Source organism: Marmota monax, unplaced genomic scaffold, assembly GCF_021218885.2.
Source record: "Marmota monax isolate L192 unplaced genomic scaffold, Marmota_monax_Labrador192_F-V1.1 WCK01_AAM20220418_F8-fsc00181, whole genome shotgun sequence".
NCBI classification, from domain to species: domain Eukaryota; kingdom Metazoa; phylum Chordata; class Mammalia; order Rodentia; family Sciuridae; genus Marmota; species Marmota monax.
In genome coordinates, this window is record NW_026694276.1 from 3,630,630 (window position 1) to 3,644,505 (window position 13,876).

Genomic DNA, 13,876 nt, shown 5'->3' on the forward strand with positions numbered 1-13,876 from the left:
CACACATATTTATATAAATGTGTAGACCATACACATGCAAAGTATTCACTTATAACTCATGGGTGTGTGAAAAAAAGAACATTCACTTATTACTTATAATTCTGTATTATTTACATCCCTTCTGATGGGAATTTATACATGAAATATTTAAAGTTAGTATTGAACTCTAATATCAAGTTTATTTCCTACTACCCCCACAGTTTTTTCACAATTTTTCATATCCTATTTGATCCAAATTTCTATAGCAATATTAATAATAGCACTTTCTGCTATTGTATATTTCATTATATATCTTGAAAATTTTAATGTATCTAATGACTATGTAAAAACTTTAGATTGCTTTAAGAAGGGAATATATTTAATTCAGGAATTGCGGAAAGCTTTGCAGCAGCTACAAGGAGAATTGCAGAATAAGAGCCAACAGCTTCGTACCCTGGAGGCTGAAAAATACAATGAGATTCGAACCCAGGAACAAAACATTCAACACCTAAACCGTAGTCTAAGTCACAAGGAGCAGCTGCTTCAGGTGAGTGTTTATGACTTCAATGAAACTGTACTCATAGAGCTCTGAAATTCTTGTTCCTGTAATATGAAGGTATTAATCATCTGTGTTGAGATCCTGCTGTAAGTAGAATATTAAGTTGTGGGAATCAGGAAGATTTAAAATAAGTAGAAAATACAATCTAAATCAAGATGCTAATCATCAAGTAAGAAACATCTGCATAGACCTGAAAGACTTAACCAGTATTCAGCAAATGGTAAGCACCTCTGCGAGTTAGACACTATGCCAGGGGTTGGGAAAACAAAGAGATTTGGCTACTCTCTCAATCTAATAGGAGAAGACATCTGTACATAAATTTCCTGAAAGTTAAATGACAGAATGAAAGTTTTAAAGAAAACTGTGATATTAAGAAGAGTGATCAGACTGGGCGCAATAGCACACACCTGTAATCCTAGTGGCTCAGGAGGCTGAGACAGGAGGATTGCGAATTCGAAGTGGTGCTAAGCAACTCAGTGAGACCCTATCTCTAAACAAAATACAAAATACGGTTGGGGGTGTGGCTCAGTGGTTAAGTGCCCCTGAATTCAATCCCCATTACCACACCAAAAAAAAAAAAAAAAAAGAGAGAGAGAGAAAAAGGAGAGTGATCAGTTTTGCCATCTACTCTAAGCTTCACTCACATTGAATCGCTTATATTTCACTGAGTATCTGATTTTTTTCATTGTATGCATATATTGTGTATAAAAGTGTTTTTTTTTTTTTTTTTTTTCTTATGAATGTTCCACTAGGACCTCTTCATTTAAGAAATCCTAGTCTTTTGTGGTGCTGGGGATTGAATCCAGGGCCTTGTGCATGCAGGGCAAGCACTCTATCAACTGAGCTATATTCCCAGCCCAGAAATCCTAGTCTTTTATCAGTGCAAATCGTTCCTCCTTTGTTAGATCTTTATTGTACTATTAGGCAGAGAGTCAAGCAATATACCCTGTGTTCTCCTACTAGTTAGCTGTCAAGCATACTAGTATGTTTATATGTTGAAGATTGGTTATCAGTTCTATGTATTATGTATGTTGTATGTTGCAGAATAGTTAACAATTTACATGAATGCTATCTCTGCTAAATTTTTCCCCCTGCGAAGAATAATCATGTTTTTTATCTTAAATGACAGATTACTTAGCAAAATATAGGAATACAGTTAGTAATAGATAAGTGAATAAAGGAATATCTTTTGTCTCATTAGGAATTTCAGGAGCTCCTACAGTATCGAGATAATTCAGAAAAAACCCCTGAAGCAAATGAAATGTTGCTTGAGAAACTTCGGCAACGAATACATGATAGAGCTATTGCTCTAGAGGTACGTGTTGTGGTTTTGCTTATTGGGCTATAGGTTATTCTATGTACATGAGTATCAAGAAATTTATGTCTACTTAATTTTCTCCTTTGGGGTTTTGGTTTTCCATTCTCTCATATTTTGAAGCTCATTGAGTAAATGGTAATCAAGATAATGAACCTTGTAGAATTAGGAGCTTTACTTTTTGTTACAGCGGGCTATAGATGAAAAGTTCTCTGCTCTAGAAGAAAAAGACAAAGAACTGCGCCAGCTTCATCTTGCTGTGAGAGAGCGAGATCATGACATAGAGAGACTGTGCAGTGTCCTCTCTTCTAATGAAGCTACCATGCATGTAAGAGCAAAATCTGTCTTGACTTGGTATTCCTCTCCCACTTGCATTCTAAGCCTGAAGCATCAGCATCCTCCATCATTTTCTGAAAACCAGAGTATTTGCTTTATAAAGTATATGGATATGTGTGTGTGTGTGTGTGTGTGTGTATACACACACGTATATTATTTTTATACACACACATATATATATAAACAAAAGTAGCACTTACTAGTTCCATCATTATAGACTAGAAAGTGAGAAATTAGGGCTGGGGTTGTAGCTCAGTGATAGAATACTTGCCTAGTACACATGAGGAACAGAATTCTATGCTCAGCATCACATAAAATAGACATTATTATTGCTGTATGTATATAGGTGACTGTATGACCAATGTGATTCTGCAACCTGTACAATCAGAAAAATGAGAAATTATACCCCATTTGATTCAAATGTATGAATTGTCAAGATCATCGTACTGTCATGTGTAGCTAATAAAAAAAAAATAAATAAAGGTATTGTGTCTAACTTAAAAATTAGAAAAAAAACTGTGAGAAATTACAGCACTTCTGTTTTTGTAGAGGAAGTCAGTGAATACTGGTTTCTATTTACATGGTTCTAATTTATTTTTCATCTTTGGAAATGGGATTTGGATATAGATACATACACATCCTTCCCCACACATATACATTTTTACATAAGCATTTCCAGGGTATAACTGTTGTTCATCTCATTAATATTACATACACGTCCCTGTATTCCCACAATTAGAACACTTGTTTATTTTACTAACATTTACCATGAGCTTTTTATTTACATACTTATTTTAAAGCTTATATAACTAACCATCTGTCACTTTTTAAAGGAGTCATTTACTTTCTCTTCAGAGAAATTACTTCCTCTATAATGTTTCCATTTTATCATGGGCCTAGTATTTCTCTCTCCACAAACTAGTTAAGAATTTCTAAAAACAAAAAATAAATTAGTATGACATTGTTAGATTAGTTACTTGGTTTTCTCCTCTTGCAAAAAAGTTAATAGGTGCTAATTTAAAGGTGGATCTAATTTCTCATTTATCACGAGAAGTATAGAATAGCTCTTTTAACTTATGATTGCTCTCTTTGTGACTATAGAGCATGGAGAGTCTCCTGAGGGCCAAAGGCCTAGAAGTTGAACAGTTAACTGCTACCTGTCACAACCTCCAGTGGCTACAAGAAGAAATGGAAACCAAATTTAGCCATTGGCAGAAGGAACAAGAGAGTATCGTTCAGCAGTTACAGACATCTCTTCATGACAGGAACAAAGAAGTGGAGGCAAGACCTCAGTTAGCTTAAAAGCAGTTGGCTTAGTGGTTACTTGATTTCATTCTTGACTTAGGACTCTAGAAGTCTGGGAAGCAAGTTATCCAAGTCTTTAATTTCATTTTCTGGGCAAGTAATTGGCTTTCCCTAAGACTTGTTCCCCATATCTGTAAACTTAAGATGATGTTTATCTTTCTCAAAGAAGTTATGTGAGAATTAATGTGATCGAAAATATGCATCTATAATATGATAACTAACCTTTATTAGTTATGGTGCTCATGTCAGGTCAGGTACTATTTTAGGAGCTTAATGGGCAATAACTTATTGAATCCTCACAAATATATGAGGGACATAATATTATCCCTTTTTTACAGACAAGGAAAAGACTTCTGAAGTTAACTTATCCAGGTACCAGCTAGTTAAGTGTCAGAGCCAGTATTCAACCCAGGCAGTATGGCTTCACAGTTTTAACCACCAATATAGAGATAGGAATTGCATCAGCCTGCTTATTAAAACAGTTTTTGTCATTCCTTTTTAACTTTCTGTTTGATGCTCCCCTAAAAGTTTTTGCTGGGGAGAAAATAAATGAAACACTTGGGCTGAGTGTCCATTTGTTCTCATCTAACATTAATTATTATGTTCACTGAGCAAATAAGAGAAGAATTTATTTCAGAGAACAATATGTAAGTTGGCACTCTATATATTTTATATTGTTAGTGTTTGTTCACTGAGCATGTCTAGCCTTCTGAGTCATAGGCCTTTCCTAAATGCGGGGAAACAAAAGTGGATAAAACATGATGTTTATTCTCAAGAACCTCAAAGCTCTTTCTTCCATGACACTTCTTATAAGCATTTCAATATGTGTTAGAAAGAACTTTTTTTTCCAAAATCTTACACCATTCCTTCTGCATTAGGATCTTAGTGCAACATTGCTCTGCAAACTGGGACCAGGACAGAGTGAAATAGCTGAGGAGCTCTGCCAGCGTTTACAGCGAAAAGAAAGGATGCTGCAGGACCTCCTAAGTGATCGGAACAAACAAGCTTTGGAACATGAAATGGAGGTTCAGGTTCTGCTTCAGTCTGTGAGCACCAGGGAGCAGGAGAGCCAGGTAAGGACTAGTGCAGAGACCAGAAAAATATCATTTGTAACATGTGTATATCATTTTACATGATATACGGAGAAACTCCATAGTTTCTCTCCTGCTGTTTATTAAATAGATTTCAGTTTTACATCAATCATCCAAGTGTTAAATGTGTTTTAAACACCACATTTGGAATTGTGCCCAAAACACGTGTTCATTAACTGCATTGTCTACACTGATTTTTTCTTAATGCTTTGATCATTATAAGAGAACAAGGTATGGAGTTTTGGAGTGTTTTGATTTTAATTCTAAACTATCAAGACTTGAGTGACATTTTATATTTCCATTCGAGGTATGGAAAAACTTACAATCAAATGTATTTTCTTTCGCTGGGCACAGTGGTGCACACCTATAAATCCCAGTGGCTCGAGAGGCTGAAGCAGGAGGATCTCAAGTTCAAAGCCAGCCTCAGCAAAAGTGAGGTGCTAAGCAACGTAGTGAGACCTTGTCTCTAAATAAAATACAAAATAGGGCTGGGGATGTGGCTTAGTGATCTAGTGCCTCTGAGTGCAATCCCTGGTACTCACCCCCAAAAAAGTATTTCTCTCCTATCTCAGGAGGAAAAAAAAATGATTGGTTTTGAAAGGACATGAAGAGAATACATTCCCATACTCAATATTGAGTGTTAATCTCAAAATAATGGTATACAACTATTTCAGAAATAATTTTTTATTTTTCCCTTCATTTTTATCTTTTTCCTTAAGGGCAAAGACTACTAGTTGACTTATGCTGCGTATTAAGGACCAATAGCTCAGAATCCGTTTTTGGAGGAAGCTGCATTCTTACTTGCCTATGTTATGTTACCACAGTATTTTCTGATGCTTTCTTGTATCATGGGATAGTGATATTCCACTCTTCTAATTCTCTGGCCTACTGAAGTAAATACACATTTTGTTAGAAACATCCTGCCACATACTTCAATGATCACTTCTAGAAGAGACCTAACAAAATTATTGTGAATCATTTAAGTCTTTGACAAGAGGCTACTAAGTCTTTGAAGTTTCTTTTTAACCTCTGTTATTTGAAAGAATTAGTCTTATTATACATCTTTTTACTACACAGCAGATAATAAAATAATGGAACCTTGGAGCTAATGGAAATGACTGAAGATTTTAAATTCAGCAACAGTATTAGTTATACTCTTCTGCATTCTCAAGTTTTACAGGCAGAAGAATCACCTAAATGGCTTTTTAAAAAAAATACTTTTTTAGTTTAGATGGATACAATGTCTTAGGAAACAGTTATTTCCTATGTGTGGATCCCTAATGAGGACATTAAAGATCTACTCTCTCAGCAAATAGAGGTAAACAATATAACATTATTACCAATAGTCGCTGTGTTGTACATTAGATCCCCAGAACTTACTCATAACTGAATATTTGTGCCTTGTGACTCACAAGATTGTTGTTTTAGACAGGATACTCAGGGAAGGCCAATCTGATAAGGTGACGTTTGGCAAAGACCTGAAGGGAGCAAACCATCCAGATATATAGGTGAAGAGTAATCCAGGGCAAAGAAACAAATAAGAGTAAAGACAGTCATCTGTTACACCAATTCAAACCAGAACCTTAACACCTTAGACCAATAGAGTTCTAGCAGAATCTACTTCAGTTTCCCTTATCTGTAATAAATGTGTTATGTTTTTTTTTTTTCAACATTTTGCCTATGAGCAACTTTTTTTTCTACTCACTTGACTGTTTTTCTTTATAAACTGATAGCAAGGAAACTATTTCTTAGGGTCCCAGTAGCTTTTTATTTTTTTTTAGTTGTTGATGGACCTTTATTTATATGTGGTGCTGAGAATTGAACCCAGTGCCTCACACATGCTAGGCAAGTGCTCTACCACTGAGCCACAAACCCAGCCCCCGCAATAGCTTTTTCTAAATGGTTGGTCTTTAAGCAATTACACTTGAAAACAAATTGTGTTTATTTTACTGCAATATCTTTCTAATGTTATTTGTGACTTCTTCTCACTAGGCTGCTGCAGAGAAGATGGTGCAAGCCCTAATGGAAAGAAATTTAGAATTACAGGCTGTGCGCCAGCATTTAGGAGGGAAAGACTTAATGATGACTCAAACACTCGTCTCTAACCAACAAGCTAAAGCTACTTCCATGAGCCCCAATCTGGGAGAGCAAACTGATCAAGTAAGAACTGTAGACTTATGTAGACTTCATGTCAGCAGCATTTCTTGCTTACATTTCAGGCATATAAGTTTAATAACTTTTAATATGAAACTGTGTGAGAATATTGCAAGTCCTGCCATTGTGATCATAGTTCCTGTGTCTTCCTAAATTCCCCAACTCTTCCAATTTTTAGGCATCAATGCAAATACCCTCCAGAAATGATAGCACTTCCTTGCCTGCTAAAGAGGATGCTAGCATTCCCAGGTCCACATTAGGTAAGTATCAAATTTTGTTTCATGAAAAGATCTTTTGTTTTCCTTCCTGTATCTCTATATTAATAGGTTTGGCCACAACTCTTTCTTTTAACAGAAAAAAATGTTTGGATTCCTCTGAAAGGCTGGAGACATGTCAGTTCTGAGAAGAAATGCCCATAATTTATGTTGATAAGAGTTCACAGTTGGGGCTGGGGTTGTGGCTCAGTGGTAGAGTGCTTGCCCAGCACAGGCGAGGCCCTGGGTTTGATCCTCAGCACCACATAAAAATACATTAATTAATTAAAGATATTGTATCCAACTACAACTACAATATTGTATCCAACTACAATAAATATTAAAAAAAAAAAAAAAAGAGTTCACAGTTTACTCCAGGGAAACTGAATCCTAATTCTCCTTTTGAGAGAGTTTTGCAGGGATTCGGAAATGCCAGAGTAGTGTTTCCAAACCTGCACAGCAGGACCAATGGAACTGATACATTCTACTGGATATCTTTCAATAGTGGGGTGCTCATAGTAACTTGACAACACTTACATTAAAGTATTAGGAGGGACAATATACCTGAATTATTTTCCAAGCTCAACCTTATTCAAGGAATGGCTGTAGGGCTTGAACTCCCCAAAGACAATCACATTCTAAGCATGGTGGGAGCAAAACTCAAGTAGAAACCTTGGATTGGAGTTTCTGCATTTACAGAGCAAAAGGTTGGTATTTAGGGTAGCTTTAAGGAAGCTATTTCCCAGAGAATTACAGAAGAAGCTACTGGTGATGATTAATGAGGTAGGGATTATAATGCTGGAACCAGAAAGGGTGTAAACTTAAACAATTAACTTGTGATTTCTTTTGTCACCAAGAATGTAAAAAGTTTGCACCTGTATTATAGTGTATGGTATTAGATGATTCTGTGGGAAAAATTGCACAAGTTTCATTATCTAACAAGAAACCTTTGCATTGCCCCAAAAGTAATGAATGCTAGATTTGTGTAATTTACTTTATATTTGCCTTTTTCTTTTTAAAATTTATTTATTTATTTTAATTAGGTATATATGATAGCAGAAAAAAACATACTTTCCCCCAACTTTTTATTCTGGAAATTTCAAACCTACAGAAAAGTGGCAACAATAGTGTAGTGAATACCCATATACATTTTTATTAGGATTCATCAATTGTTAACATTTGCCACATTTGCATTATTTCTTTCCGTGTGCACAACATATATAGATATAATGCTTTTTTTCTAAATTTCTTATAAATATCATGACATTTGATCTGTAAATATTTCAGCAAGTATTCTCTAAGGACAAAGGCATTCTCTTACATGTTTACAATGTAATTATCATGTTTAGGAAATTTGACCTTAATGTATTTTTACTATCTAAATATATAATCCATATTTAGAATTCTCATTGTCTCAATAACATTTTCTGTAGTTGCTTCTTCTTGCCGCCAGGGGACATGCATTGTGCTTAGATGTCCTGTCTTCAGTCTACTTTAATCTAGAACAGTTTTCCAACCTTTTTCCTCCTGTCTTTTACAACATTAGGATTTTTGAAGAATTCAGAGCACTGTCTATCATTGTTTCCTCATGGTTAGGTTCAGGTTAAACATTTTTGTCAAGAATCCTATGAGTGATGTCTTTTTGGGTGTATCCCATTAGTGCATATTGGTCAGTTTGCATCAAGTTGAATAATTGGATATACAGGAATAAGTATCAGATCATCAAATGTGGAAAAATTTTTACGTAGTGGTAACAAATTTTATCCTTTGGTTAAGGTTGTAATGTGTGCCAGATCTCTCCATTGTAAAGGTTCATTTTCCCCTTTGTAATTAGTAAGTGCTCTACAGGCTGATAACTTGAGATGCTGACAGTTGTGTTTCCCAATAGTCAGTGGCTTTAGCATTCTTTAAACCTTGCTTGAACTTTTAAAAATTAATTTCCTAGTTCTTAAATTTTTTCTCTTATCTATTATGAAATTATTTTACAAAAAAGAGTTATCTTGCCCTCATCTTCCCACTCCATTTGTTGTGTAAGTGGATTGTGTCTTTTAAAAAATTATTATAATATCTACCTTCTGTATTCCATAATTTTAGATTTTTATGTCCTATTATTGTCAAACTAACTTACACATTCAAAATTTAACATTAACACAGTTAAAAAGTCAAGTATATGAAAAAAATATTCTCAGAAGTCCCATCTGCTTTCCAATCTTTTCTCTCATGTTTCTTTTCATTCTCTGAAGGAAAATTGTTAAATTCTGTGTTATTCTTAATGAAATATCTTTTTGCAAAAATAAACAGATGAATCATGTACATACATAATTTGTATGTGTGTGTCACATATTTCCCCCTTTTCCAGATAGAAGTATTCTTTTGAACATAGCTTCTTTCACTTAATGTATCCTTGAAATTGCTCCATATAAGTTCATGAACTTCCTCATTTTTTTTTTACAGCTGTATATATATAGTCCTTAGTGTGAATACACTGTGGCTGATTCCATCTTTTCTCTTTCCCGTGTAGAGTGATTGCAATATTTTGCTATTATAAATAATGCTATAAAAAAACCTGTGTGTGTATGTGTGTGTGTGTGTGTGTGTGTGTGTGTATTTTTTCTTAATTGCTGGAATGCGTATTCCAAGAAAATTTCTCAAAAAATGAGGCAGCAGTGATTACATGTTTTTAGTGATTAAAACTGGCACTATGTGTTCATTTTAGGAGACTTGGACACAGTTGCAGGACTGGAGAAAGAACTGAGTAATGCCAAAGAGGAACTTGTACTTATGACTAAAAAAGAAAGAGAAAGTCAGGTGAGTTTTATAGTCAAGGCTAATTTCTAAATTCCTGTTTTGTTTTGTTTTTTCCCCCAGAATAGTTTATATTTAAAAGAGTAAGATTCTTTAAGTATAAGTTCAAATATAAGGTATACCTTTTTTCTTTTTGGAAAAAAATATAAACCATTTTATATGTGTGTGTGTGTTTATATATAAAAGATGTATATGTAAGATATAGATAATATATAACATTGTATATAATATAAAAATATATGTAAATAAGATATATATTATATATGCATACATATATATATTTTATCCAATAAGATCCTCTTATTTTTATAATGGGGACTTTTAAAGCTTTTTTACTACTGAAATAATGAAGTTTTTTCTACCCATTAATAACTGTAATAAAATGATTGTAAAACACTTGTGAAAAGAGGAAATGCTATGTTATTGCTGCTTAGAATTATGACATTAGACTCCTGAAATTAGAGTTTAGAAGCATTAAACAAGAGAAATTTGAGTATGAGCAATAATATTTATTGAGTACTCTTATATGCATTAGACTGTGCTGAATTCTTAAATTAATGCCAGTGTTCACAACTCTACACAAAATAGATGGTATTGGACTTATTTTATAGATGGAAAAGCTGAAAGGCTAATTTATTTATTTTTAATGGGACAGGGGTTAGTCCTAACTAATAAATGCCAAAGCTAAGATTTAGACTCAAAGTCTTTTGTGTCTCCAAATACTTTCTTTCTAAGAAGTCATTTCTTGGAATAGATACTCTTCTCCATCTTATGCATGAACTCTATCAGTAATTTTCATCCATTTTCTTAGAAGAAACCTGTCAGTCTTATAGAAATCCTTCCTCTGTCTTCCCCATATAGCCAGTTGTATGTCCAGCTATGATGTAGAAGAAATGTTAGGGCTACAACATAGCATTACAGACAAAAACTATACACATGTTGCTATGGCATCTATTTTAAAAGGTCAGTCAGGGGCTGGAGTTGTATGTAGTTCAGTGGTAGAGTGCTTGCCTCATATGTGTGAGACACTGGGTTTGATTCCTAGCACCACCTATAGATAAGCAAATAAAATAGATGTCCATCAATAACCAAAAAATATTTTTAAAAAAAGTCAATGTCATGGGTTCCTAAGTTAGCTAGCTCAGTTCCTAGCTTTTTCTACCTTTTTTGCTATAATTTGATGTATAATATAAAATCTGTTTATATTTATGATGAAATTGTCTTATTATACCTTTTGATTTTATTACCATATTTTTGCTTATAAACCAATTCATGCATGGCATTTTAAAAAATTAGTTTTTAAATCCCCTAATCCTTTCCCTTTTTTCCTTTACTTTAGCCATTGATTGATTATTCATGTCAGATATTTTAATTTTCACATACTATTTCTGTTTTTCTCATATGTACCAAATTCAGAGTAATGTTACTTTTTGATTCTGTTCTGTTTTCGTGATCATAAAATTATAATGCTTATGAATGAATATTTTGAATGAATGATATTTAGCTATTGCTTAACTTCATGAATCCTTAATCCATTACCCTCTTCTAAGTCCAATAACATATAAATGTATTACCACATTCCATCTAACATGAGGTATTTACCAAAAGCTATGTCGATTTTCCCCATATTTCCTGTCTTGATATTATAGTAGTATATAGATGCAGCAGTAGTTACTTCATTAATTCCCTGTAATGTGCCAAGTACTTGTAAAACATTTTCTGTATTTCTTATGTAGCCCTGAAAAGTAGCTATATTATTTCCATTTTACACTTGAGGAAATCATTAGTTTAAATGCCTTGTAAAGGAGTTTATGCCAGGATTTAAAACCTGTGTCAGTCTTACCTGCAGACCTTTTATCATGTTGTAAAAATGTTTTCTTCTTCATGTTTTCATTTTTCTTCAATGGAACCAAGTACCTGGATGTCTGTTTGTTTCTATCTATCTATCTATCTATCTATCTCTTTGAAGAGGATCTGATAAATAGCACCCTTTTTTCATACCCAACCCTGAACAAATTGAGAAATAAAACAAATTGGTGGCAGATAGCCTGAAGCTTTATCAGATTTAATACTGACAGAGTCTTAGAAAACTTAATGTAAGAACCGATTTTGGACCTGGATTGGGTAATTGACCTGCTCAGTCACAGGCAGCATTGGGCCTGGCAGACTATTCTGTGGTGGGCAACAAACTGCCTTTGGAGAAGTAGTGATAAGAAATAGTCTTCCTTTAGGCCAGTGTCTTCTAAGGAGAGGAAGTGGGGGTTGTGAGCCAAGCAGGCCTGGTTTATTCTTCCACTGTGTACAGATAAGTCAAGTCCCTCCCCCTGATTGGGGGCAAAGAAATGTCAAGAGTTACACTAACTGAGCTCCTTCAGCATGGAAGGAAAATAAAGGTAGTTAAAACTATCAAATAACTGTTACTAAATCATATGAGCCACACAGTTATACTGCAAGCATTGATGGAATTAGAAGATACACGAATAAAATTTTTCTTACTTTTGACTTAAATTTTATGTGCTTAAGGAAGAAGTGTTGCTTCCTTTAGGAAGCTTAATTATACCTTAAATTGGCTTCTCTACCATCTCTCTTCACTTGTTCCACTGAATTTTTAAAGATTATCTTAAAATAGTTCTATAAAATATTTATTTGAAATAACTTGCCATTGCCGTAAAGATTATATGGAATACGATACCTACAGGAAAGACATTATGCCTAGTGAATCAAGTTTGCTTCCACAAGTTCATACTCTGGATCTGCCACTTACTAGCTCTGTGATTTTTGAATTGGTTCCTTAATTTCTGTCTCAGTCACCTCATCTGTAATTTGAGGTGTAGAAGTCACCTTATCTGTAAATTGAAAAGTAGTTGCCCCATAGGATTTCTGTGAGGATTCATTTGTTCACTTGTTCATTCATTCATATATGGGATACTTTCTGTAAGCTAGTGCAGGGCTGAGGTAGTGAGCAATATCAACAGTGTCCCATTCTGGCTCTGTGTAATTTCTACTAGAGAGATAAAAGACAAGAAACATGTTATATTATAAATTATAATATGTTATAATAATTATGCCATTAGATATTATAAATTATAAGATTTCCTTGATATATTTGCTAATATAAGCATTATAAAATATTATGATATTATAATTGAAGATTAAAATGAGTGATACAAAAAAAATGTGATAGAAAGTAACATGGATGGGGACCACCTTAACTGGAGTGGTCAAAGAAGACTTCTTTGAGCAGATGACACTGGGGTCCTGAGGATGGGAAGGAAGCATCCTTGGAAAAGATATTTCAGGCAGACCGAGTAATAGGTATAAAGCCCATGAATCAAGAGTCTGTGTTACAAGAACAGAAAAAGTCTTGTATTCCTAGAAAGTGAAGAATAAGGATAAAAGTGGCCGATATTGAAGGACAAGAAGTAGATTAGCCAGATCGCTAAGTTTGTAAGAACAACTCAGCTATGGTTATTATCACAATTTTTAATGAATTTGTTATAACAATGTTTATCATTTTCTGATGAGGAGGGAAGGAAAATACAACACTGAAAGTTTAGGGCCTACAGTGCTAACTGTGTGTAAGATTCCATTGCAGGTGGTAGCATGTTTAGTAGGAAGCATGTAATATTTAGTGATCGCTGATGTTAGCAGCTATTTTTGTTTGATGCCTTATTTATTAATTCATTAAGTTTTGCATAATGGAGGTGTTCTATAATGTTTTAATCTATTAGCTAAGGAACTTATATGAAGAAGAACTTCATCTTTTACTTCTGCTAAAGATAACCAGTTTTTAGGTATCATAATAAATATGGTTAAATTAAATAAATTTGATGGTTTTATACTGCTAACTCAAATAGAGGAACACCATTAAAAACAACCATTACAACTTCCCATGAAACAACATTTGGTACCATGCTGTGTGGTTTATTTATTTGTTCCAGTAGAGCTCTGTTCATGTTCTTGTTTTCTTTTGCATTATTGGCTGATAGTGATGTGATATGAAAAGCAGTTGCCTCATTGTTGAAATGTAAATGTGACAGCTGTTGTTTCCTCTACCTGCTGACTCCAGTGTTTCTTT

At 34.1% G+C, this 13,876-nt stretch overlaps 1 protein-coding gene across 38 annotated transcripts in view; it reads left to right on the top strand.

Moving 5' to 3' along the window:
* The window catches only part of Pde4dip (myomegalin), a 235,864-nt gene that overhangs the window by 157,149 nt on the left and 64,839 nt on the right, over positions 1-13,876 (top strand). For all 38 annotated transcript variants that reach the window (XM_046467236.2, XM_046467216.2, XM_046467245.2 and 35 more), the window contains 8 exons: positions 368-526; positions 1,740-1,853; positions 2,044-2,181; positions 3,291-3,470; positions 4,373-4,567; positions 6,578-6,745; positions 6,918-6,999; positions 9,710-9,801. In XM_046467236.2, the coding sequence (XP_046323192.1) occupies positions 368-526; positions 1,740-1,853; positions 2,044-2,181; positions 3,291-3,470; positions 4,373-4,567; positions 6,578-6,745; positions 6,918-6,999; positions 9,710-9,801 (1,128 nt within the window). The remainder of the gene's footprint in view (positions 1-367; positions 527-1,739; positions 1,854-2,043; positions 2,182-3,290; positions 3,471-4,372; positions 4,568-6,577; positions 6,746-6,917; positions 7,000-9,709; positions 9,802-13,876) is intronic.